Below are 23,602 nucleotides of genomic sequence, written 5' to 3' on the forward strand. Positions count from 1 at the left end.
CCCCCTCCTTTTTTTTTTCTTTTTGACTGTCTGATCCAGTTGTTATTATGGTTCCTAAAATGATGGAAATAGACTGATCACAATTCAGTGAGAACACTCACATGTTGCTGCATTTTGTTTCCTTCCTTCCTGCCTATCCCTAAAAAGTAAAGAATACTCTAAATCTGTTCATACTCCTTTCTTATTTCATGCTCTTTTTATTCTCAAATTCTGTAGATACCTAAAGAGTTGTTTAATTCAAATTGTGTATACTTTGGCATGCTATTGAAACTCCTTTGTCACTGATCTACTTTTTCCTCTAAATCATTAAAAAGAGAAATTCTGAATTACTGCTGCAGAATTCACCACTATTTGTGTTTCTAGGGTATGGGATTTATTTGCTTGCCTCATTATCAAAAACACTGGAGTCTTCAGTCTTTTTTTTTTCACATCTATGAAGATCTGGTATAATTTATTTTTCTTAATTTATTTTTCTTTAAAACCTTATATTGAGGAATTTTAAAAAATCATTTTGATATCATCTAAGATCTTATTACTGCCTGGAAGATATTGGGAGAGCTCCCTTTCTAACTGAGTCTAGGTTGCGTCAGCTACTTGTGGGCAGGGTGGCAGTAGCATGATGTGACTTGCTAGGATTGTAAGGAAAAATCTGGAGATAAACTAATGCTGCAGTTACTAAGGCATAAAGCTTGTGGAAAGGCAGTGCCTGTTAGTCAATTCCACTAGCACAGGGAAAAGGACTGAGATTTTGGATATATGCGAGCCCTCTTAATTTTTTCACTTCAAGTCTCAAGACTGGCTTGTGAGCTTAAATTCTTTCCTCCCTCACTGTTACAGGCCACTGTCTTAAAGCCTTTTTCTTCTTAATCCAAGATGCTGCCTCTTGTCAAACACTGCCTGCTTCTATATCCATAGTGGCCAAATCAGTATTAACACTGCAAGCCGCGTGACAGCCCTTAATCAGTTTGCTTCGGCTGGCACTTGTCATCCATCGCTTTAGAAGATCACTGAGTACCTCGCACGGTCACAGATTCCCCGGGGTGGCGCTGCCATGCCCGGGAGCCCACGCGCCTGCGGGACCGGCTGCGAGGCTGTGCGGGGTCCCTGCGAGCGGCGCGGCCCGCACTCCCTGCGGCTCGGGCGGCTCAGCCCGCGGGCTCCGGCCCCCGCCGTGTCCACGCGCGGCTGCTCCCGCCCGTCCCAGCCCGGCCGGCGCATGCCCGGGGGGCTGCGAGCATGCGCGCAGGGGCGGGCGGGGCGCTCCGCCGCTCCCGTCGGCCCGCGGCTCCCGCCGGGCGTCGGCGGCGGAGCGAGCCCGCCCCGGCCGGCGGTGCCATGCTCAGCGGGGCGGGCGCCGGGCAGCGCGTTGCGGCTCGTCTCCCCCGTGTGGCCTCGCCCGCGGCGCTGGGCAGCGGCGGCAGAAGCGAGAGGTAGGGGAGGACGGGGGCGCGGCCTGTCCCGTCCCGCGGTGCCCGGTGCGTGGCGGCGGCGGGGAGCGCCCGCGGCCCGCACAGGTGTGCGGGCTCCGAGCTGGCGGCCGGGGCCTCCTTCGGCGTGGGGAGCCGGGCCCGAGCCCCCGGCAGGGGTTCAGGCGTGGGTCCGCTCCGCGGGTGTCGGGACGCGCCGGGGCGGCTTCGCTGCCAAGTTGTCTGGGGAAGGGAAAACTGCCCGAGCCCCTCGGCTGGGACGGAGTTGCCTTCGAGCGGGCCTCTGGTCTTGAGTGGCATTTGTGCTGTGCTTCGTCCCTTATTTATCGTGAATAATAATACTAATGATATTTCTTAAAGCAATTGGCTCTTTGGTTCATAATACCTTACTTTCATAGCGATGGACTCCATATTTTGGTGTGTCTGTAGTACATGTGTGGAGATGGGCTGGGGGAAGGCATCAGGTCTCCATCTGGGTTTGTAGCTGAAAGTGAGTCTGTGTGGGATTGAAACCAGTGAACAGATTGTATATTTCTAGCTGGATTACAAAAATCCACATACTTACTGATGCAGGGTGATTTAGAAAGTTTTTTAGTAAAGTGCTCTCAAATTCCCTGTGTTTATCTTGTGCCTCTTTGCGGTGTGCTCATACACATGCGATAGCAGGGAAGATACGCAGAAGATGAAATGGTGCTGTGTTGGCTTCCTTGCTATATCTGTAGGATAACAGGCAAGCCCCACTGGTGTTTCCTTTGTAAAAGTAATGTTATGACTTCAGTTGTGTCCAAGCAGCTGCTTTGCCTTATCTGTGCTTCCTGATTATTTTTTTAATGCTGTATAGCTAAAAGCCTGTTCCAGCACTTATCTTCTCTGCCCACTCCAACTGGGGTTTCTTTGGATCCTGTGCAATGCACACGGTACCATTTTGTTGATCTCTGCAGCCCAACCAATTGCAGAGACTGTCTGAAGTCAATTTGTGTAATGAGAAAGTTGGAGGCATAGATGACTTTTCTTGTGTGAACTTTCATTTCCAGTAGAGCCTATTGCTTTGTTATGACATGGTACAAAGCCTGCTCAGCACCAGGAAGGGGCAGAGCAGAGAATAGATCTTGAGTAATTTCACTAGGACGTGCCAGAGACTTGATGTTCTCTTGAAACAGGGTAGATGAGTTCAGAGATTTTTCTACAAAATGATGATGAGAGCTGTCTCATGTGTTGGCACTGTAGGTTAGCTTGCCCACCTTATAGTGTTTAAATAAGGAACAATAAAATGACATATTCTCAGAATACAGTAAATGGTGGCATGATGGTTTTCATAGCTTCAGAAATTCAGGGTGAAGTTCAGCAGTTCCCCAGAAGGAAAACAACAGTGTCAACTTGTTAAAACTTGCAGTGTATTGGCAAGGGCCAGGCTGTGAGCATATCTGCATGATTTGGAAATGGTTTTAGACAGCATTTCCAGGGCAAGCTGCTTTTCTCAGCATCTTGCTGCTTAATGTGACTCCAAGCAGAGATCATATGTACAAACATTATTCTGAAGGATGGAGTTAGGATTTGATCCATGACTTGCTTTGGGAAGTATTTTTATAGAGGAGAAAAATGATCATTTTATGATCATAATATTCTACACCTGTAAAAATGTGAAATGCACCTTTTTTTTTTCCTTTAAGATATAATTTGTGCCCACATTGGCTGAATGTAGGAGCCCAGAGCAGTCTGACATCCTCTGAAGTTTATGCAGCCTATTTAGATGTTCCTTCCTAAGTCAGTGACTTGTGTGCACTCTCAGGTCTGTTTAGCAAATTTGCTTCAGGACTGAGTTTGAATTTTTTTGTTTTAAATTTAAAATGTGATATATTCACTACCAATAAGAACTTAATTGAGAAAGAAATTAGTAATAATTAAATGGTGAATGTGCTGGATGTGGCTGGACTGTAAGCAGCAGTGTTCAGGACAATCTTAACAGTTTTCTTGAAGTAAGAGTGACTATCCAGTTGTCTAGCATGTATTTCTTGAAAACATATTTCTGGGGTTTGAATGGCCTTATTATTGCTTTATGTTAAAGCCAGTCAGTTTGAGCAATCTTGCTTGAGTCTTTTAATCACAATTTATTCTCACCTTAGAGGGAATATATGAAGGAGGAGGTGGAGGAGTGTGCTGAAGATGAGGCGACTGAATCGGAAGAAGACCTTGAGTTTGATGAAAGAATTGGATGCCTTTCCAAAGGTTCCTGAAAGCTATGTGGAGACTTCAGCCAGTGGAGGCACAGGTAGGCCTTGCTGAGATGCTGATACTGATAGAAACTTCAGCATGAGGAAGACAGGCATCTGTGTTCCCTTGAAACTAGCCAAAATTGGTTCCTTGAGTGCTTTGGTGGACTGACTGAGCTCATCCCTTCAAGTAAAGACATAATATCTAATGCAAGCTGCTGAAGGGAGATTTTTGTATAAAGCTGGTGAGACTGAACCCAATGTAAAAGTTAGAAATAAAAACTTCTAACCAGTTGCAACTGGATGTGCACTGTGCCAAGGCTGTAATAAAACTTTCTCATTTGTTGTCTCACCTTCTTGGTATCAGGTTTCTGGGTGAGACTGAGTGAGCATGACCCGAAATGATGATGGGATTCAATACTATGCTTTTGCAGAAGTAGAAAAATATTCTCCAGAGACAGATAAGTTGAGCATCAGGATGAAGAGTAGTTTTCTAAAGTTTTTCTCTTGAAGGTGTACTAAGATTTTAAGAGTAAGGAAAGCCATTTGGAGAACAAAACACTTTAATCCAGGACATGTGCTTGTACTTTCCCTGTTAGTTACTTGAGCTTCTCTGAAAAAGCTGGAGCTGTAAAAAGGACCTTTCTTTATGTATCTGATCATAAAATTTTGCCTTTAGGTTGAGCTGAGTACCCTGATTTGAAAATAGTGACTTCATCTCTTGGACTGTTGGAATTATTTGCAGATAGGAAACTGCCAGCACTTAGAAGTGGAGGACAGAAATCTCTCTTGTGTGTGATTATGTCTGAAACTCAGTTGAATAAAAAGTTGAGGAAGCAATTGCAACCTACAGATAAGCCTTTGAAGTTGTTATGCCTCTTATAGTGTAATAGGAAATATCACAAGGTTCTATATTACTTTGCTGTTTCCTCAAGTGCACTGTTAATAATTAAAGGATTATTGTATATTAAATAATCTCTAAGAAGTATTTAAATAATTCTTTGTTAATGTTCGTCCCACTTCCTGAGGAAACAAGTGTATTGTTTCTATGTTGTAATTTGCATAAAACCACCAAATGCTTAAAGAATACTTTTTTGTAGTACAGCACCATCCTTCATGAGACCTTTGCTTTGCTGAATGGTGCCTTAAGGAGTTCTCAGCACCAGAAGTTACTTTAACATTCTTTGGTTTTATCCCAGTAACCTTATAAATGACAATATGGATTGTCTTTTTCTGTGCCATTGTGAAATCTGAATATAGTATTCCTGTTTGATTCAGGATTGAAGTGTCAGGCTAACTTTCTGATGTGATAGGGATCTAAAACATACCAAGACTCTCCTCTCAGACTTTCGTGCCCTTCAAACCCATTGCAGAAGAAGCACTGGTCTCTCAAACAGGCTGCGACTCCAGCTCTGGGGCTGGGAGATCCTTCAGGAAAGAAAATTCTACAAGACTTTCTTTTCCTGTTCAGATGTACACATACATTTGCTCAGAATGATCCAGAAAGCAGCTGTGGCTCTCACTGTGTTCATGTGGCTCTGGATAGCTGGTATGGCTCCAGCTGTCCTATTGTTGCACAGCCAGGGTGAGCCTGACCTACTGGATCCAGAAAGAAATTGAGAGCCAGAGTAATTAACTGATTAGTGCAGTGGACCTGAAGGGTTTCATGTGTGTGGTTGTTACATAGTGCCAGCTGAAAGCTGGAGCTGGAAACGTTGCTGATCCATACAGCAGCCAATAGCTTCTGTCCTGGTCCCCAAGGACAGTGCCTTTATTCTCTGCTCCCACCCCTGCCTTGGGGACCACCGTGTAGGGAGTTGAAGCCTGTCAACAGTGAGCTCGTGTTTTCTCAGGTTGCCCTTCATGGATTCCATAGAGATATTCCACAGAACGTAAATGAAAAAACCTACAGTGCCAATAAGCTGTACAGATTGCTACTATGCTCCATAGCTGAAGTGTTTTCAAGCTTATAAAAGCCACAATTTAATAAAAGGGGCATAGCAGGTGCTTCTGTGCATCTATTACTGTGTTTCCAACTGTGCAGCAGGGTGATCTTCCCCTTGCACTGTACAGCTTTGCAAATGTGATGAGTAGGCTGCCTTGGAGATAAGTGAATTACATGTACCACTAAAATACACCAATTAGTTTTATCCTAAAAATAATTCCAAGTCCTTCACTTATTGGTGGAATGGATAGCTGCCTGTTGTTTGTTGCCAGAGAGAGACTTGTTTGAAATGTTGGGGTGGGAGTCATGACTATGCAGCTATACACAAATATATAATATAATGTGTCTTATTTCTGTTGTCTGCTAGCTTATTGAGTCTAAAACTTGATATAAAAAATTGTTATAAAAACTTAACTTGTAGACAAGTGGAGGCTTGAAGGAATTTCACGATGCACTACCTTCTTCTTTCATGTTGGAAGCTGGGATTGAGTTTTCCTAGACTATCCCTGACAGTGATTTGTGTGTGCTTTATATGTGGAGGATGATCTAGTCTGTTCTTAGATTTTCCATACAGGGATGTCATAGCCTCCTAATCATTCCAGTATTTGACTGCACTTAAAAAGTTCTTTCTTGATGCAAAGGTAGGATCTCTTACTCTTTTCCACTCCTGTCTGCAAGCAAATACTATCATTATGGAAACAACTTTCTAAGAGCAGGTTTTGGGTTTTTAAATCAAAGGTACCAGTGTTGTAATGGTAATGCTCAAATTCTGGAATTGTTAAAATTTTGTTCTGCTTATGTTTCTGAATAATATTTCTCACAGTCTGAATTTCTACTCCTTTTCTTCTGACCAGTGTCTCTGATAGCATTTACAACAATAGCTTTCCTGACTATAATGGAGTTCATGGTGTACCGGGACACATGGATGAAATATGAATATGAAGTAGACAAGGATTTTACTAGGTAACGTTATTTGTTAGAATTCTTTTTAAAATGTTAGTTGCCTGCATTTCAGGAAAGAATAGATCTAAAATGTTCATGTGACTTGAAAACAATTCATAATTGAAATTGCAAATTAAATAATGCAGGGATTTGATTTTTCATGTGTTGATTGTTTTGGGGCTTTTTCTACTATGTAATCTATGGATAAGATAAATTGAGATTACTGCAATGAAGAAGTCAAAATAGTATAGGTTTGTTATTGAAGGAGCTCTCTTAGGAATGACTAGGTAACAATTCAGAGAACACTGTAAGATATAACTCCTCATCAGGTAGGTAAACCCACCCCTGTGGCTGGAGGCTTTCTCCAGTTCATGTGGTTGGTACATGTCCTTTGTACTTTGTGCTGCTGTAGGTGAGCCTGAAGCACTCAGAACTTTGACAGCATTATCTAAAGGTTGCTACTAATTTTGTCTCCTGATACAGCTCTCCTGAAAGATGTGTTTGCTCTTGGTTTCATGTGCCTGTCAGGACTTGTTTGCCTTTCTTCCAGAGCTGGTCAGGCACCCAGGAGTCCCTGTGAAGTTAATGCAGATTTTGTGCCCTGAACACCTTTAAATGTTATGTGTCAGTGTCGTGGCTTGACAATGGCACCCACAGACTGAACTGTCTGAAACGGAACTGAAATAACCTTAAGAGCCGTTTGGGTAGTTGCTGTGGTAACAGGCTAAAGATACATCTATTATTGCGTGTCTTGCACATCAGAAATAAGTAATGAAAAACAAAAAATGAAAAATTTGAAGGAGCTGCATCAAAACCTCAAATGATAGTAAATCCATTCAGACAGCTGGGATTTCACATTTAGGCCTTTGCTGAAGTAGCTATATCCCAAGTGAAGCAATACAGGAAGGGTAGTTCAGAAACTGTTACGAGATTTGGAGTATGTCCTACTACAGATTCCCCAGTTTGATTGTGGGTTAATCACTCAGCCTGTGGTTCTTCAGTTTGAACCAATGGAGATTAATATAATTTTAACTGCTTTTCTCCTCTCTACTGACCCTGTCTGACCCAAGTTGAGCCAGTGTTGAATCCCTTGCTTATGTGATTTGCTTGAGGTCAGCTAAGTCACAGAGGAAGCTCCCTGAGAACAGAACCCTGTGACTATAGTGAGGGAGTTTATTCCTTATAGTTTAAATGACTTTTGTGAAACTAACATGAAAACCAATAGGAAATGCCCAGAATATTGGAGAATGCCACACAATCAGATTTGTGGTGTGATGGAGGTTATCTCTCAAGTCACAAGTGCTTTAAGGTGCTCTCAAAATCCATGTTGCTTCACCCAAATTTTAAACAGCTTTATATTTATTAGTATAGATTTTGGTACTTTACTGTATTTCTGCAAGTGGTCTGAGATTTTTCTCTTGATACTTGTACTCAGTGTTACTTAATGTTTTTTTGCCTTTTTTTTCTTTCCAGTAAATTAAGGATCAATATTGATATTACAGTTGCCATGAGGTGTCAATGTAAGTATTCCATCAATGAAAGTTTTTAAACACTTTAAAGCCTCTTCAGAGAGCACACTTGATCACAATATAGTTGGATATTGTTCAGAATATTTTACCAGTGTCATTTCTTCTGATCTTAATGGCATCTAGTGATCTTGATGCCATATGACTCATTGAAGAAATGTGAGAAATGTAAAGAAGAACATCTGTGCCATCTCATTCTTATCTTGCAGAACCCTTGCTTTGTCAGTTAGCAGGAACAGGATCTGTTGTTCAGTCTCTCACTAGCTGAAATATTCTAAAAGCTCATTGTGAGACACAAATCAGCTAGAGGAATTTATAACAATTTCTATTTGTTTATGAACTTGGGATATATTAATCTGGTCTGCTGTTTAACAGCGCTGAAACCATCATGTAATTTAATCCTGCTTGTGAGCATAAGAGAGATGCCTTCCTTATTAAAGGCAACAGTCAGTATTATTTTGACATCATTTAGGTAATGAACTTTAATTGTGTTCAGTCTTGCTTGTCCTGGACTGAGAGAAGAGAGAATACTACTTCTACCAGGAATGCAAGCAAATTTTCAGGACACACTTTTGTCGCCTAGCTTAAACCTTGCATTAATTGTAATTAGTGAAATTAGCGTTAATTGTATGTCAGCGGGTTTTTTTTGTTGTTTTTTGCAAATAAACTTTTATCCTCTGATTTGACTAGTCAAATTCCAGACAAGCGCTTACAAGCACTCTGTTCAGTGCTTGTAAAACAGGAGAGAATATTTATGCATAGCAGATCCTAGAAAGCTTGTATGTGTGGTACATACAACTTCTCTGTAGGTGTTAAATCAGTGAGAAAATACTGCAGATCTGAAGAGTTTTTGGTCAATGTCCATCAGCTGAAGCTGAAGGTTAAATAGGTTGAAGGAACAATAACATATGCTAAAGTTTATCACTGTGAAACATCATTTCTACTTGAATTTTTTTTCCTTGTCCTTGATCGTCTGTGTGACTTAATATTTCTCCCTGTTTAAAATAGATGTGGGGGCTGATGTTCTGGATTTAGCAGAAACAATGGTTGCCTCTGCAGATGGGTTAATCTATGAACCAGTAAGTTGATTCTGACCTTTTTATTTAAAAATTGAATTCCTCTTGGTGCAAAGCACTACTGGGCTGGTTTGCTTGCTTGTGTTTTTTTTTTCTCCACCAACCTCTTAGAGGAACATTCTGTAGTTGATCTCTGTTTGCCATAGCTTCTGGGTACATTTGAGCATCAACTGCAGTTGAATTTACTGAATACAGTTGTGTTAACCAATATTTGGGTTTGAACTTGGTGAACAGTTGTTACTGGTGATCCTGTAAGGTTGAGGAAGCATAGCAGGCCTGGTGGCTTGTCTGTAGTGCTTCATGTGGCATGAGCCTAGAAATATGCAATCTGCACCTGGAGCCTTGTCTTTCAAAGATTGCTCCTTTGCAGTTCTGGGTAGGAAGGGACAGAACCTTTTATACTTGAGTACAAAATGTATTATTTAAGCTGCAAAGTCCTTTCATAAACTCTTCTGTGGTACCTGTGTGAAGTTGATTATAGCTCTATACCCACGCCCTAATTCTCTTCTGGGTTTCATGGAAGGGATGCATTCTGTGTGTTTTAATAGATGTGTTATTTTTGTTTCAGGTACCATTTGAGCTCACCCCACAACAAAAAGAGTTGCAAAGGTAAAGCACTGAGAGGCATGTTTATGGTTTGTATTATTTGTACTGGAAGTGACTTTGAAGTACACCAGAGGTACATGACACAACTGTGTCTTGAGTCTGATACCTCCTGCTTGTAATTTAAGAATGCAAACCTGCAGAAAGATACTAAGTTACTTTGCTTTCCTCATCATTTAAGATCTCTGTTATGGAAAAAGAAAATTGCCTTAGGACTTCAATGGGGTCCTGTAGTTGCAAGCCAAGATGAATGGACTTGCTCAGCTTCTGTTTCCAAATGAATGCTTGATAGCACAAGTTAAAGTCACGGATACAAATGGGTAAAATTTATCTTAATGTCAGAGCTGAGCCATTGTAACAAATCGGCACATTCTTGCAAAAACAAATCAATTATTTCCTTTAATAATTGACACAGTATTTACCATTTTAATATCTTGGTGTGTGTGCCCACTATAGTGATAATCTTGTAATAGTACTGAAGCTTTTTTGGGGGTCTGGCTAGTTTTACTATTTTGGTAACACACTGTTGTTAACACCTGAGCTTTAAATTCTGTATAACATATTATTCCCAAAGTTTAATGTAATGCTTTATTACTGTAGTCAACTTTGCTAACTTCCTGACTTGCAGCCTGCAATTGAAGCCAATGATGAATTATGAAGCTAGATTTTGTTTTACTGTTGCATGCTTTTACACTTGTCTCTAATCTTTAGGATGCTGCAACTAATTCAGAGTAGGCTGCAGGAAGAACACTCTCTTCAAGATGTGATATTCAAAAGTGCATTTAAAAGTGCTTCTACAGCACTGCCACCACGGTAAGAAAAACTGGGATTTTGTGAAATTATTGCTCTTCAACTCTGTGAATTAGACATAACATTTTATTGTGGTTATGATTCCACCCTACCTCCTATTGTAAGAAAAGATCTTGCTGCTTTTTAATGAATTTTACAATAGTGTACTTGATACTTGCTTTGGAGAGCTGTTGTTGTGAAAACCTCTGGGGTTTCCAAACTGGAGAAGGCTTCCAGGTTTTGTGTGTGTGCTTACACATACATACAGAGACATGACTAAATATATGCACACACCTTTTTATTCCATGTGGTTTGATGCCTCCTTCTTCTGTTTGGGAATGGGAATTAGTAATGCCACAGCAATACTAAACAAGAGTCTTTTTTAAAACCTACCTTTCTGTCCACAGCTTTTAAAAGTAGTGCTGCTGTTACCTGTGTCATAATGCTTCGTAATTTTAAAAGAATCAGCCTTTGAATGCACATGTGTTTTGTTAATTAATTCCTGTGTCTAAGATGACACTTTAAAGATTGTGTGGAGAAAGCTTGCTGTTTACACTTAATTCTAGCCACTCAGAAATGTTAAGAGATTAGTGCACAGAATGTTTAGTCTGCTGAATCTAGATGCTATGTGATTTTCTTTTTCCCCTCAAGGGAAAAACACTTTCTACATGAAAGCTGAAATTCTCTCTGCTTAGAAACAGCACTAAACAAAAAGATACTGAATAAAACAAAGCAAACACCAAAGCTGCCACACACACTTCCTGTGTTGTAATCTTCCTTCTGAGGATCAAATGTGTTCCTCCTTCCTAAGGCAAGCCTGAAGATGGCTCAAAAAATCTTTTTTTTTTCATTTGCTTGATGTCTTCAGATTAATTAAATCATTCTGTGCCTCTGTGTTGCTTGTTAGTGCAGTATTTGAAATGGTATTTATGCTTGAGATGTGTGTAAAAACAGTTGGTTTTCATCTCCCTCTAAAGAGCAGATTTGGAAACAGATTTGGTGTTGTGAACATCACAACATGAGTAAGGAGTGGAAGCTTTTGTAAAGAATAAAGCTGAAAGCTCTTCTTGCTACAGTGCTGTTCATGTGACCAAAATGTACTTAGTTCTGTTCATTGTAGCATTAAAATTTTCCCAAGGAGCCATTTTTGGTGAAAGGAAGTGGGAAAATATAAATCCCTGGGATGGTCTAATGTTCTCTGTTGGCATGTTCAGATATCATAAGTCAGCCTTGTAGGCCAGATCTCTGAATACAAGTATGAATGAAAGCTGATTGGTTTCATCAATTGACCTTTACTAGTTTCCCTCCCTTCCACCATCTCTGCTGTAATTCCAGGAGAATGCAATAAGGACAGGTAGATGATAATGCTGTGTCTTTATGCTAGGAAAAAGAGATCTAACTGTACTGCTGCTATTTCTGCAAGACAGTGGATATTCTCAAGTACTTTCTATGTTGTTTTTATTTAAACAGGGAAGATAATTCATTACAGTCTCCAGATGCATGCAGAATTCATGGTCATCTCTATGTCAATAAAGTGGCAGGGAACTTTCACATAACTGTGGGCAAGTATGTTCTGTCCAATTCCTGAAATTAAAAAAATCCCTTAACTTCTACATTCTATATAGTGCATGTCTGTATATGTGTGTGTGCTTTTGTGCTTCAGTTAACTGGGTTTGATTGACCTTCCTGTACTCATGCTTGGTATTTTTTCCTATGTAATACCTATTCTTGCACTGTTAATTTTCTTCATAAATTGCTAAAACCATGCAGTGCATTGTTACATGTGATGTAGTCATTATGAATTCAGTGTTTTATAAGGTGGAAACTCTTCAAATGCTTCCTCAGAGAGCAGATACAGAGTGCAGTTAACTTGCTTACTCATAGAACAAATGTGGTCAAACTTTTCTTAATCATTTAAGCAGTTCTGCAGCTTTTCATATCATAGGACTTGGTGACTCTTCACAGAAGTGTAGTGACTTGATGAGTTCTTGATATTTCTAAAAATGCAAGACAATAGTTTTGTGTAAGAGGGTTTTTGTGAGTCCAGGATTCCTGACCTTACTGCTCAGTCTGTCTGTAATGGATACTAATAAAAATACCATATTTAGGTTTTATATAGATATACACAATAGATATCAGTCTTTAAAACATACACATATATATATGTATGTAAAATATATTTAAGCATATATATGTTATACATGTGAGGATATGTACATATTTTATAAAGTATTTATTCAAATAGAGGAGGAAAGGTAATTTTTTTACATAGTCCTCTGTGGATTGATAAACCATTTTTTGCTTTCTTCAGGGCAATACCACACCCCCGAGGCCATGCACACTTGGCAGCCCTTGTAAGCCATGAGTGTAAGTTCCTTCTGTCATCTCCATACCAGCATGATTCATTTCAGTCAGACTGCTGTCTCCTAGTTCCTGTTAGGTTGCTGTTTTAAAGATGTTCTGGCTCTGCAATTGCATTGCAAAAACAAAGTGAAGAATATTCTTTGCAATGATGGGACTCCATAACAATTCACTTTCATACATTTGACATTATTAAGATTATCTTTAGGTTGCTTCTATAGTAATGATAACACTGGAATCTCAGATGTACTTTGGTGTAGCATAGATACCATATGAAATTCCTGTATTTCAGTCCAAACTACCTCTTTCCTCAAAGACCTTTTTAAAAGGTTAAAAATTTCTAACCTTCTTCCTTAAAAACTTAATTTTTGGATTATGAGTCTAGATATTAAATGTGTGTTGCTGCCTTACTTAATGTGAAGCAAAGGTGACTTATTGTGAAAAGTTAACTTGATTAAACCAGTTACAGTTGGTTAAGCCTCCAAATGTCTGCCCATGAATTTATGTTAACACAACTTTAATAATTTTATACATATTAAGTACCTGCCAAATAGGCAGTGTAGTGACTTGGCAGCTGCCTAATACTTCCTCTGTACATTTGATTTGCTAAACTTTCATCTTTTTAATGCAGTTGCTTACAAGAACATGAACTGTAGAATCATAGAAGTATTTGTCCAACTAGAAATTCTCTGTTATAAAATTATAACTCTGTTCAGCTCCACCATTTTTAAAAAATATTTTGGATTTGAGTTTTCTTTGAAGTGTGGGTATATCTAATGATGTGTACAGTGTTTTTTGGTAAATGCATTAATTAGAATATTTCAGTGTTGGAAAAGGGTGCATCTTTTTCTCTAAGTACAGAATCTCTTACTTTAAAAATGCTTCATTTCTCTATATTGTCTTTCAGCCTATAACTTCTCCCATAGAATAGATCATTTGTCATTTGGAGAGCTTATTCCAGGAATTATTAATCCCTTGGATGGAACAGAAAAAATTGCATCAGATCGTAAGTGCTGTGTGTTTAAAAAAACATTTTGTTTTGTTGAGTTTCCCAATAGTTACATTTAAAGTATTATCATTTCTCATAAATGTTGTGATTGCCCAGCAGTGTGTCAGGCTAAATTTGGTAGTGAGCAATGCCCTGTTCAGTTACCTACATGACATCTTAAATGTCATTTCTTTCTAATACCTGAACTGCTGTTCTGTGCTGTTTCCTTGGAGGTGATTTCTGGGTTTTTCCAGGTTTGTTATGTTGAAGTTACACTATGTCTGATCATATTGCAGCAGTATGTTACAGTGGAGAATCATAGATCTGATTGTTGTCATGATGGGGAAAAAATAAGCCTGATTTGGTTTAAAAAATAGCACCAGAGTCTTGGATTCCATTCCTGTATTTGGTTTGTCCCTTCCAAAGTGTGTTTTGTGATGAAACAGGATGGGTTTGTGTAGCACTTTGTTTCCTCATGTATAAATGAAGGAGAGTAGTAACCTGCCTTATCCCAGCACTGGCATTCCCTGTGAGGGTGAAGCCCAGAACCTTCTACAGCCACTGTTGTCTCTGAGCCAGTCAGTTCCTTGGCTCTTACAGCCACAATGGTTTAATGGGGTTGAAATAAATTGCTTCAGTCTATTGGTGTTTGTTCCCTTAGGGAATTGCACATGAGCATGCTGATGATGGCTCTAGAAGAATTCTCTGTAAGTGTAATGGAGAGAAAATGTGTAACCAGTTTAGAAGGGCCAGAATCTATCAGACCACTTTGAGATTTGTATACATCACAAAACATGTGATACTGTGAAACTTGTTCTAGAGCCCTGGCAAACACGACCTGTGTGTTTCATTTGAAGCTTTAAGTGGCCTGACCTTAGTGAGTCTTTTCATTACGTGGAAAAATGTAAATTTCTGAGTATAAATGGGATATATGTCTTTGCCATGGAAACTAACTTTGTGCAGATGGTGCTGAAGCAGTTTTGGCAGTGCTGGCATTCCTTGAAGAATGTCTCTAGTGCAGATGACTTTGCTGATTTATTATTTCTTTGATTTATTTGTGAATATCTCAGATGGCCTTTGACTCTGTTCCTGATTCAACAGTCTAAGATTTTTTTTTCTTCTAGACAATCAGATGTTCCAATATTTTATCACAGTTGTGCCAACCAAACTCCACACATACAAAATTTCAGCAGAAACTCATCAATTTTCAGTGACAGAAAGGGTAAGTAGAAAAAAGAAAAAAAACCATAGAGATAAAAAGTCTAAAAGTGATTGTTCATAACAAAAGTTCAAATGTGAAAATAGTACCATGGTTTTGAAAAGTACTCTAGCATGAAGAGACTCTTTGTAGAATATTCTAGTACACTAAATTTATCTTTGTAGAATATTCTAGTACACTAAATTTATCATACAGCAGTGATGGTAAATATATATATATATATGCTTGGTGACACATGCAAACTTCTTCTGTTAATGTTTTGCATTTATAGATCTGGAGTCTGATATTAGAATTAATGATAGACAGTAATTTCCACTTCACTGGAATGGTGGTGGTGGTGAAATCCTCCAAATTTTAGATCTGTAACCTAGTGTGTAGCTTCACAAATATTTAATTCACCTTTAGCTTTTTATCTGTGTGGGAAGCAAACAAACCTGCTGCTCACTTGAATATCCTGAACTTGGTTGTGGAGTGTAAGAAACAGAAACAGGTAGTTTGTATGAAGAACTGATCACACAGTAAGTGTCTCAGCTGTCTTGTTTAACCTTTGTTGAACCACCAAATTTAATTACTCTCAAGACCAGAGAGCTTCCACTTGTGGGTTTTGAGAGGCTTTTAATTCTGAATCCATAACAAGGGCAGTTAATGCAGCATAGTATATATCATAAAGTACTAATTTAAAGACTGCTGTGAATAGGGAAAAAATCCTTGTGTGTACTGGCTAGATGTCTTCTTTTCAGATACTGAACTCTGTTTTCATCTTTTATTCAAAAGCCAAAGAAAGAAATCTTTGTGAAAAGTTTAATTAAAAATGGCAGATAAAGTGAGAGGTGAGAAGAGAGCCTTGGGTTGTAAGAAAATGTGGGTATTAGTAGGATGAAAATTCACTGTATTACAGCCTGTGATGTTCTCTAAGAGAGAATAATTTTTTATTTCCTTGAAATTCCATGCTGTGCTTCTGAAAAATACTGAGGTAGGGGAAGTAGGATAGAGGCAATGTCTTGATGTTCAGCTTCAGATATGCAGGCCACTGAAGGGAAAGGTTTGCTCCAGAGCTCATGAAAGCTGGCTAAGGAGAGAATGAAGAGGAATTTCATCATGCTGTGTACTCCCACCTCCTGCTGGTTTAGCAATCTGCTTTGTGTTTTCTCTGCACAATCTTCAACAACTAAGGCATCCCTTAGACTTCTGTAAGCCAGTCAACAGCTTGTCTTATTGTTCCTTTTTTTTCATCTTGTATTCAGTTTTTTTCTCTTCCTATGTAACAGTGGTTCTTTCAATTAACTGTGCAGTCTAAGTTAGCTCTTCAGTTTTTAGTGGAGGTGTGTTTTTATAAAAATTGCTAAAACTACACATTACTTTGGAGAAGATCCTGTAAATAATGGAGATGAAGTGTCCATAATGTACTTGTTTGCTCTTGCTGCCTCAGTAGGCCACCCTGTGGCTTCCAGAGCTTATTTGTGTTTACTCTTAGGGAACCAAATACTTCTATTAGATGAGGTGAGAAAGGTTCCTAAGAACAACAATTCACTGAATACCTTTGTGCACTTATTTTGAAAGAGAAGCACATGTGCAGACGTGGAAAAAGGTGGTCAGACAGCCATGGTTCAAACTGAAATGCAGTGAGGTTTAATTGCCACATGGGCACATGGGGAAGCAGAGTTTGAGAGATGTGGGCTGAATCTTCTCCACTATTCTTGATGATTGAAATACTGTAGTTATTTATGTTAAAAAGATTTAATTCTAGCAAGGCTTCACTGAGCTATCTGATGCAAGGTTAGTAATTTTTAGCAGATTTTAGCAAGACTTTTAGAAGTTAAATCTTCTGCAGCAGTAGAAGCTGGAAGCGGATCAAAATGGTTTGCAGAAAAAGAGTTCTGTTTCTTTTAAGGGTGGAGTTTTGTGTGTTCTATTTAACTTCATGTTCTTCTTCCACCATTTGACCTCAAAAGACCAGTAAGGCTTAGGGAAATAACAGAGGAAAAACAAACAAAACTACAGTTTTGTACTTTGCCAGTGGCAAAGTTCTGTTTAATTACCTTTAGTCTTCTCTTCCTTTTTAGTATGACTGATCATCCATCTCCAAGTGCTGACAATTGTCATGGTTTGAAATAAGGAAAGCATTTCCTACTGGTTTGTTTTATTTAACCATTGCAAGGTTTTTGGGACCTGTTATCATTACTGATCCATTATTTCAGCATCCTTTTAATTTTGGTGTGGTAGCATAAAAAGCAGTATGGTTTTTGACAGCGTTAGCTAACTGAAGAAGTTGCTTAACCTGCATTTTCCAAAGTGGTATTCTGCTTTTTATTTTGTACCATATTCTGTGTGTTTTTTGAGCAGAAACTGTTACATATACAGAGAAATGGAGCTGTGATATACTGTTTTTCTGTTCAGTCCTGTTTATCTTGTCTTTTTGGTTCTTACTTGCTTAGGCATGGCTGAGTTTGTCTTCAATCCATTATGTTCTTTCCTGCTGTCCTTATGTATTTTCAGCCAGACTTACCTGGCAGTGCATTTATCAGCACCTTTCATTAACAACAAAATGACATCAGACTTTTCAAAGAAGCTTGTGTTTTTGTGTTCTGTCCTGAAACCTTTTAACAAAGCAGCCACACTCTCGTCCTTGGTGTCTTTTGGTTTGAGAATTTGGCAAATGAAAAGAAACTAGAAATTTCTCAGATTAGGACTGAGGTGCTGGGTAGTCATAGTGAGTTTGGGGTGTTTATTTATTGTGATGTATTTCTTGCTGTGTGACTGTTGTCTGATATGATGTAACTGACAAAAAGTTTGAAAAGAGGCTTTTGCCCAGAAAGGTTGGACCAAGTGTTCCTCAAGGTGCCTTCCAACCTGGTATTCTATGATTTATATAAATCCTCTGGGGACTCTGCCATTGCTATGGCTGTTGAACAAAGTCAATCTCATTAAGGTCCCACACTGAGTTAAGTGATTCTCAGTGGCTGATAAAGTAGGAAGAGCTGTGGCAAATATTACACCAGTGCACTCCCCTGAGTTCACAGGCTAGGCCAAGACTGTGCCATTATCCTCATAGGTACCAACACCAATCCAGTTATAAAAATCCTGTTTAGAGGACCACGTGAGCAAGTCTTGAGAGAATAGTACCAGAGCACAATAGTGAATATTGATATGCAGCACAGCAGACCAGGGACCAGGAAAGTAAATTTTCAGTTCATGGTGTTGGACTTTTAGAAGGTACTGATAAAAGTGGCCTTGATACTCCCCAGTCTTCTGTTCATTGATTAAATAACTCACTGTCATCCCATTTGTAACGCTGATTTTTTTTTGTGACTAATAGTGTAACTAACAAGTGTTTCTGTCTTTTCTTTCAGGAAAGAGTAATTAACCATGCAGCTGGCAGCCATGGGGTGTCAGGAATATTCATGAAATATGACATCAGTTCACTTATGGTGACGGTGACAGAAGAACACATGCCTTTTTGGCAGTTCTTAGTGAGGCTCTGTGGCATTATTGGTGGAATTTTTTCAACTACAGGTGATTATCAGTGCCTTCCTTCTTAAGTTCTATCTTTTTTTTTTTTTTAATCATGATGATTGCTATGGATGAGTTACAGGGAGTCCTATTAATAGGTTTTAGACAAAGTGCTCACTTGTGTGCACTGAAATGTGCCATAAATGCTACTCAGTTCTGATGTCCCAGTATGGCATTTCTGGTGTTCTGAGGGCCTGTTGTTTCCTTTTTGGTAACTACAGCAAAGTTAATTTACTTCTGGAAAAGCAAGGCTATATCTGTAGATATATAGATATCTATGTATATGTGTTTACACATGCACATACTGATGCTCTGTGTATTTCCTATCCCTATTGGGATCCAGTGATTAAATCAGTGACAAAAGTTGAGATGAAATTTCCATCTGAAGGAATTAGGAAGATTTTGCTTGTCAGTGTAGTGCTGGATTTGCTTCTTCAAAGAAAGAAAACTAAGTTGAAAAGGCACAATTCACTTACTGTTCAAGACATAATAGGGACTCTGGATTATGAGTTATTTCTTTCCTTGGCTCTCATTGGAAGAGAGCTCAGTAAAGAGGCTTCAAACCAAGAGCTGCTTTTCCAAGTAGATTTTCTGTCCCACACAATGTATTTTCACCCATGAGAGCTGGCAGAGAGAATTACATTTACTTGATAGCTTTGCTTTCTTGATGCATTTCAGAATGTTAGAATTCTCTCCTGCCCTGGCCTTGATATATCCATTATTCCTGTTAATTTCTCAGTGTTTCATGTATGGATTTACTGCACTGTGTCCTGTCTAAGTATGGTACATAGCTTTGTTGCAATGCTTCCATAAATAATAGATTTTTACTACTTGTTTGTTTAAATCTTGTTTGATATTGCAGGAATTTTACATGGCTTTGGAAGATTTGTAGCAGAAATTATTTTTTGCCGTTTCAGACTGGGCTCTTACAAATCCACATCGGTAAGGAGAACTTCTCTAAGTGTTTCTCTAAGTGATACAGCTGAGGATGGATGATAAGGACAGCTCTGGGATTTGGTCCTGGTAGAATTTAAGATATTTGCAATAGACCCTCCCCTTGACATGCATATTAGCAGAGATTCAACAGCTTTTAAAAATAGGTGGAAAACTTTAAAAAGAAAGGAAGTAGATTTCTCTAACAAACTGAATTAATGCAGCTGAATCATTCCCTTCACTGTCCTTACTATATTCTTTTTATTTTCATATTGCTCCAAAAATTACATGTTTCCCAGCTCAGGTCAGTTTCCCTGTCCAGGTTTTGGTTTCACATCTCCTTTTGCTCAGCATGCACATGGAAGAAGGGGCACTGTGTGCTGGAGGGGTTCAGTGCTGCCCCTTACTGCTCTGCAGGTTACTGCCAAGCAGTATGAAAGAGCTGAGCCTTCACCTTTCCCTTCTTTAGGCAATAAGAGAGTTGCTTCTCTAGCAACTACGTGATTTTACATTACTTTTATTTTTCCCATTTAAGCCTGCAGATACCTTTGAGACCTCTGCCTTTCTCTCAAATTTGGTTGAGGTTTGCCAGCTGGCAAGGTTATGTGAGTGGGGAGGAAAGAAGGCAACCAAATTTGTATAATATTTCTGTGAGAGGCTGGGTAAAAGGCATCCAGGAAATGTGCAAGGATAAAGAAATGTGTGCTTTTGAGGAGGGAGATTCTGTTTCTGGTCAAGCCATTAATAACACCTTGTTTTTCTTTCACCAGGTTCCCCTTCCTGATGGCCACACAAGCAACCACTTACCTCTAATTACAGACAATAACACACATTAGCCTCCTGAGAAAATTTTTTTCTTCCTGCCTGATACAGACTTTTTTATAATAAAGAAAACATTGTGCAATATCATGAGACAGTGCTGATGGGCAGCAAAAATTGGAGCCTTTACAAAAAAAAAAAAAAAAAACTCCAACAAAACAATTTGTGTAATTTTTTGTCTTTGAGTGCACATGGAGACATAGGAAACTGTGAGACCACTGAGGTGGATGATCTTCTGGAGAGCAAAGGAGTGTTGCTGCCAGCACAGTATTCATGGTCAAGCTGAACATCTTTGTGGTGGCTGCCCGTGACCACTGAAGCATCTTAGTGATCCCTGGGAAGGCTGCAGGCCCCAAGGAGAAAAGAGTACAAGTGGGATGTGTGGAAGGGCTGGCAGCAGCCACAGAGGGACAGTAACAGAGCTGGAGTTCCTCTTAAGTGTGCAAATGGGGGATTGGCTTTTCTTGTTTTTTTATAATGCTGGGGCTGAGGGCTAAGATGTCTTTCATACAGCTGGGGAGTGATCCTAGAAAATCCTTGCGAAGATGGGAACAAGAGATTAAGTAAGGTGGAGCCCAGGCTGTGATGTTGGTCACAACCACTGCCTTTGTGCAGCCCCACCATTCCTTAGTGGAAGAGACATGGAGCAGAGGAGTTCCTCTGTGCTTCCACACAGCCACAGTGCCAGCAGTGAGAGTGTCACAGCTGGCATTGGTGCAGAAGCACCCAAGGACTCCAAGAATGTGCTCCAGCCTGGACAGCTTTTGGAACTGGAATAAGAAGCTCTTTAAGTAAGGCATTTGACTGTGGTCTTGCTAGAAGGCAAGACCCCTAGTAAAAAGTCAGGAAATCTTTGTATGCCTCTTTCTTGGTAAAGAAACTGCTCTGATGGAATCCTTGTTGTAGCTGTGCTGCTCATGTGGGAGCCATGGGAGCATCCACATCCTGGGAATGGAGAGGGGAAGGGAGAAGGGGGCAGGAAGCTGCCAGTTCAGGCTGCCTGGGAGGTCTGCTAGGCCAGGCACAGTGTGGTGTGACTTCAGGGAACCTGAATCATATTGCTGCAGACAGGTGATGAGACAGGATCGGCAGAACTGATCCTTGCTATTCATTAAGGTTTTTGTAAATTTAATGAAGAGAGCAATATTGTATTGTAAATAGGCTACTGAGAAAGAATGTTATTAATGCAAATGGTGCTTTGAGAAATGGAACATCATGTTACTGCTGAACTACTGGTGTACACCTGTGGTTGAACAGTTACTCTGCCAGTGTAAAAAATTATTAATATGATTCCTTCTCAGTAAAACTGATTTAATAATATGTTAGAAGATGATGCTGATCCTGGCCTTACTCACCATGGAATTAATATTTTAATTAAGAGGACTAATTACAGAAAAATAAAAATCTCTGTGGAATTGTCAGATTTGACTGACTTTCATTAATGTACTTTCTAGGACACTTGGACTTTGTTGATGAGCATAGTGTTAATAACACAGCTGATTTGCTATGCAAAGTGAAGGGCTTCCTAAAAAGAAATGAAATAGTAAATAAAATGTGGAGAAATAAGGAAAGACGTGTTGAATTTGGCTATTGAGAAAAAAGTTCAAGGAAGCTGGGTCCTTGGGGATGACAGCTAGGTTTGAAGTTTTCTCTTTTGTGCTTTGTTTTTTTAACATTGATTAATCAAACTCCAGCAGCTTAAGAAACTCTTTGGTTCCCATTTCTCTTTGGGATTTCCTTCTGAGGTTCCTTTCCTACTTCTGCTGAGACTGGTTCTGATTTAGGCTTTTCCTAACACTTGTTTCTTATCTGCCTGGAACACACTGTACTGGTGGGAGAAACTGATCTCAGTTGACTTTCTGTAGCAGAATTTTAAATGTTTTCTATTCTCACATAAAAGAGCCAAGCAGCTTCATGTGTCTTAAATCCTTGTGTGGCATATTCATGTTGTTTTATCTAAAAAAAGTTTGTGTGAGGGCTGGTTGCTAATGGAAGAAAATTTATGATCGGATGTGAGGTGCTGCACTGCAAAGTGAGTGCAGGATCAGTTTGACCCTGTGCTCTTTGCTTTCTCTCCACAGTGAGTTTGGTAGTTGGAGCAGTACTGCTGACCCTGCTACCATGTGTTGTCAGTGCAGAGAAGTCCTGGAGAAAACAGTAGTTTATTGCAGGGGCTTCTTTTGGGTAACATTTATTTGCATTACGCAAAAGTGAGTGTAGGATGAAAAAATGGGAGGAATGGGTGTCCCAAGGGAAACAGAAGCCCAGAAGTTAATGTGATGTGTATTTTCTGAAAGGGAGATAATAGATGAAAATACTTTTTTTGGGGTTAGGAAAGATGGTCAAAATGATGTATTTTTATCCTTTGCTCTTACAGGCTGGTGAGGAGAGAGAGCCCAGGGGAAGACAGTTTTAACCTTTATCAGGTGTGTTCCCAGCACACCATTTGCACACCAGGGTCTGTCTGGCCAACAACCATTCCCCACTCCCAGGCAGGGTGGTTTGGGCTGTGTCCTGCTGCTGCCCTGCTCCCCCAGGGAGAGGCTGTGTTAGCAGAGCCCTGTCACCGTGCCTGCCTCAGACCTGGGGTGCTGTGCCTGGGTGGAGGTATCTCCTGAGTGCACCCCAGTGTTGTGGGAAGCTGGTGCCAGACCCAAGGGCTGGGGAGGGGTGGGAACAGATCCTGCTCCAGTGATGGTTTTATGGCTCAAGGGCAAGCACCAATCTGGGTTTTTAACAGAACAGGCCATCTTTGGCCATGTCACCTGCCAGCCAGCACCACGCAGCATTGACAAGTTACTATAAAATCTCTTGAGTTGTGATGGTACTTCCTGGGTGCCTTTCACAAAATAGAAAGGAAAAGGCAAGACTGTAGCCATCCCTGGCACTGCAGGGGTCCCTCAGTAAGGGGTTGCTGGTATGGTACAGCAGAAGGTGGGGTGAGATTTCAGTGTGCAGGGAGGCTGTTGGGGCAGGTACCTGCTCTGTGGACAGGGCAGCAAAAGCAAACTGGCAGGGCAGAGACAGGCTGTGATCAAACCTGCAGCTGTGAGAGAACACTGGGGAAAATCGATTGTGGGCTGAGAGAAGGGGTAAATTAATGTAACTTACCATAATAATAGTGTTCTAGGTGAGTGTGCTGTGCTCTTGAGTTGTGTATGAGGGGCTGTGGTGGGTGTGGCTGGGCAGTGGGACAGGAGGCTGTGTGTGGGACTCAGGCTGGCATGGATGCCACTCTATGGCTGCCATCTTTT

At 40.1% G+C, this 23,602-nt stretch overlaps 1 protein-coding gene across 1 annotated transcript; it reads left to right on the forward strand.

Moving 5' to 3' along the window:
• The first annotated feature begins 1,248 nt into the window (after positions 1 to 1,248).
• Positions 1,249 to 21,769, forward strand: ERGIC2 (ERGIC and golgi 2). Its single transcript, XM_059472129.1, has 14 exons — positions 1,249 to 1,430; positions 3,551 to 3,696; positions 6,437 to 6,545; positions 7,998 to 8,044; positions 9,059 to 9,129; positions 9,695 to 9,735; positions 10,441 to 10,542; positions 11,989 to 12,084; positions 12,830 to 12,885; positions 13,787 to 13,885; positions 14,992 to 15,089; positions 18,437 to 18,599; positions 19,459 to 19,538; positions 20,300 to 21,769. The coding sequence occupies exons 2-14, from the start codon at positions 3,591 to 3,593 to the stop codon at positions 20,363 to 20,365; spliced, it is 1,134 nt and encodes a 377-aa protein (XP_059328112.1). The 5' UTR covers positions 1,249 to 1,430; positions 3,551 to 3,590; the 3' UTR covers positions 20,366 to 21,769.
• The last annotated feature ends 1,833 nt before the right edge of the window (positions 21,770 to 23,602 follow it).

Source organism: Ammospiza nelsoni, chromosome 5 (assembly GCF_027579445.1).
Source record: "Ammospiza nelsoni isolate bAmmNel1 chromosome 5, bAmmNel1.pri, whole genome shotgun sequence".
Taxonomy (NCBI): Eukaryota; Metazoa; Chordata; class Aves; order Passeriformes; family Passerellidae; genus Ammospiza; species Ammospiza nelsoni.

Coding starts and splice junctions, on each gene's coding strand:
- ERGIC2 (XM_059472129.1), top strand. CDS start 3,591: ATGAGGCGACTGAATCGGAAGAAGACCTTGAGTTTGATGAAAGAATTG. Junction 9,736..10,440: donor CAACAAAAAGAGTTGCAAAG/GTAAAGCACTGA, acceptor TCTAATCTTTAG/GATGCTGCAACTAATTCAGA. Junction 18,600..19,458: donor TGGAATTTTTTCAACTACAG/GTGATTATCAGT, acceptor TTGATATTGCAG/GAATTTTACATGGCTTTGGA.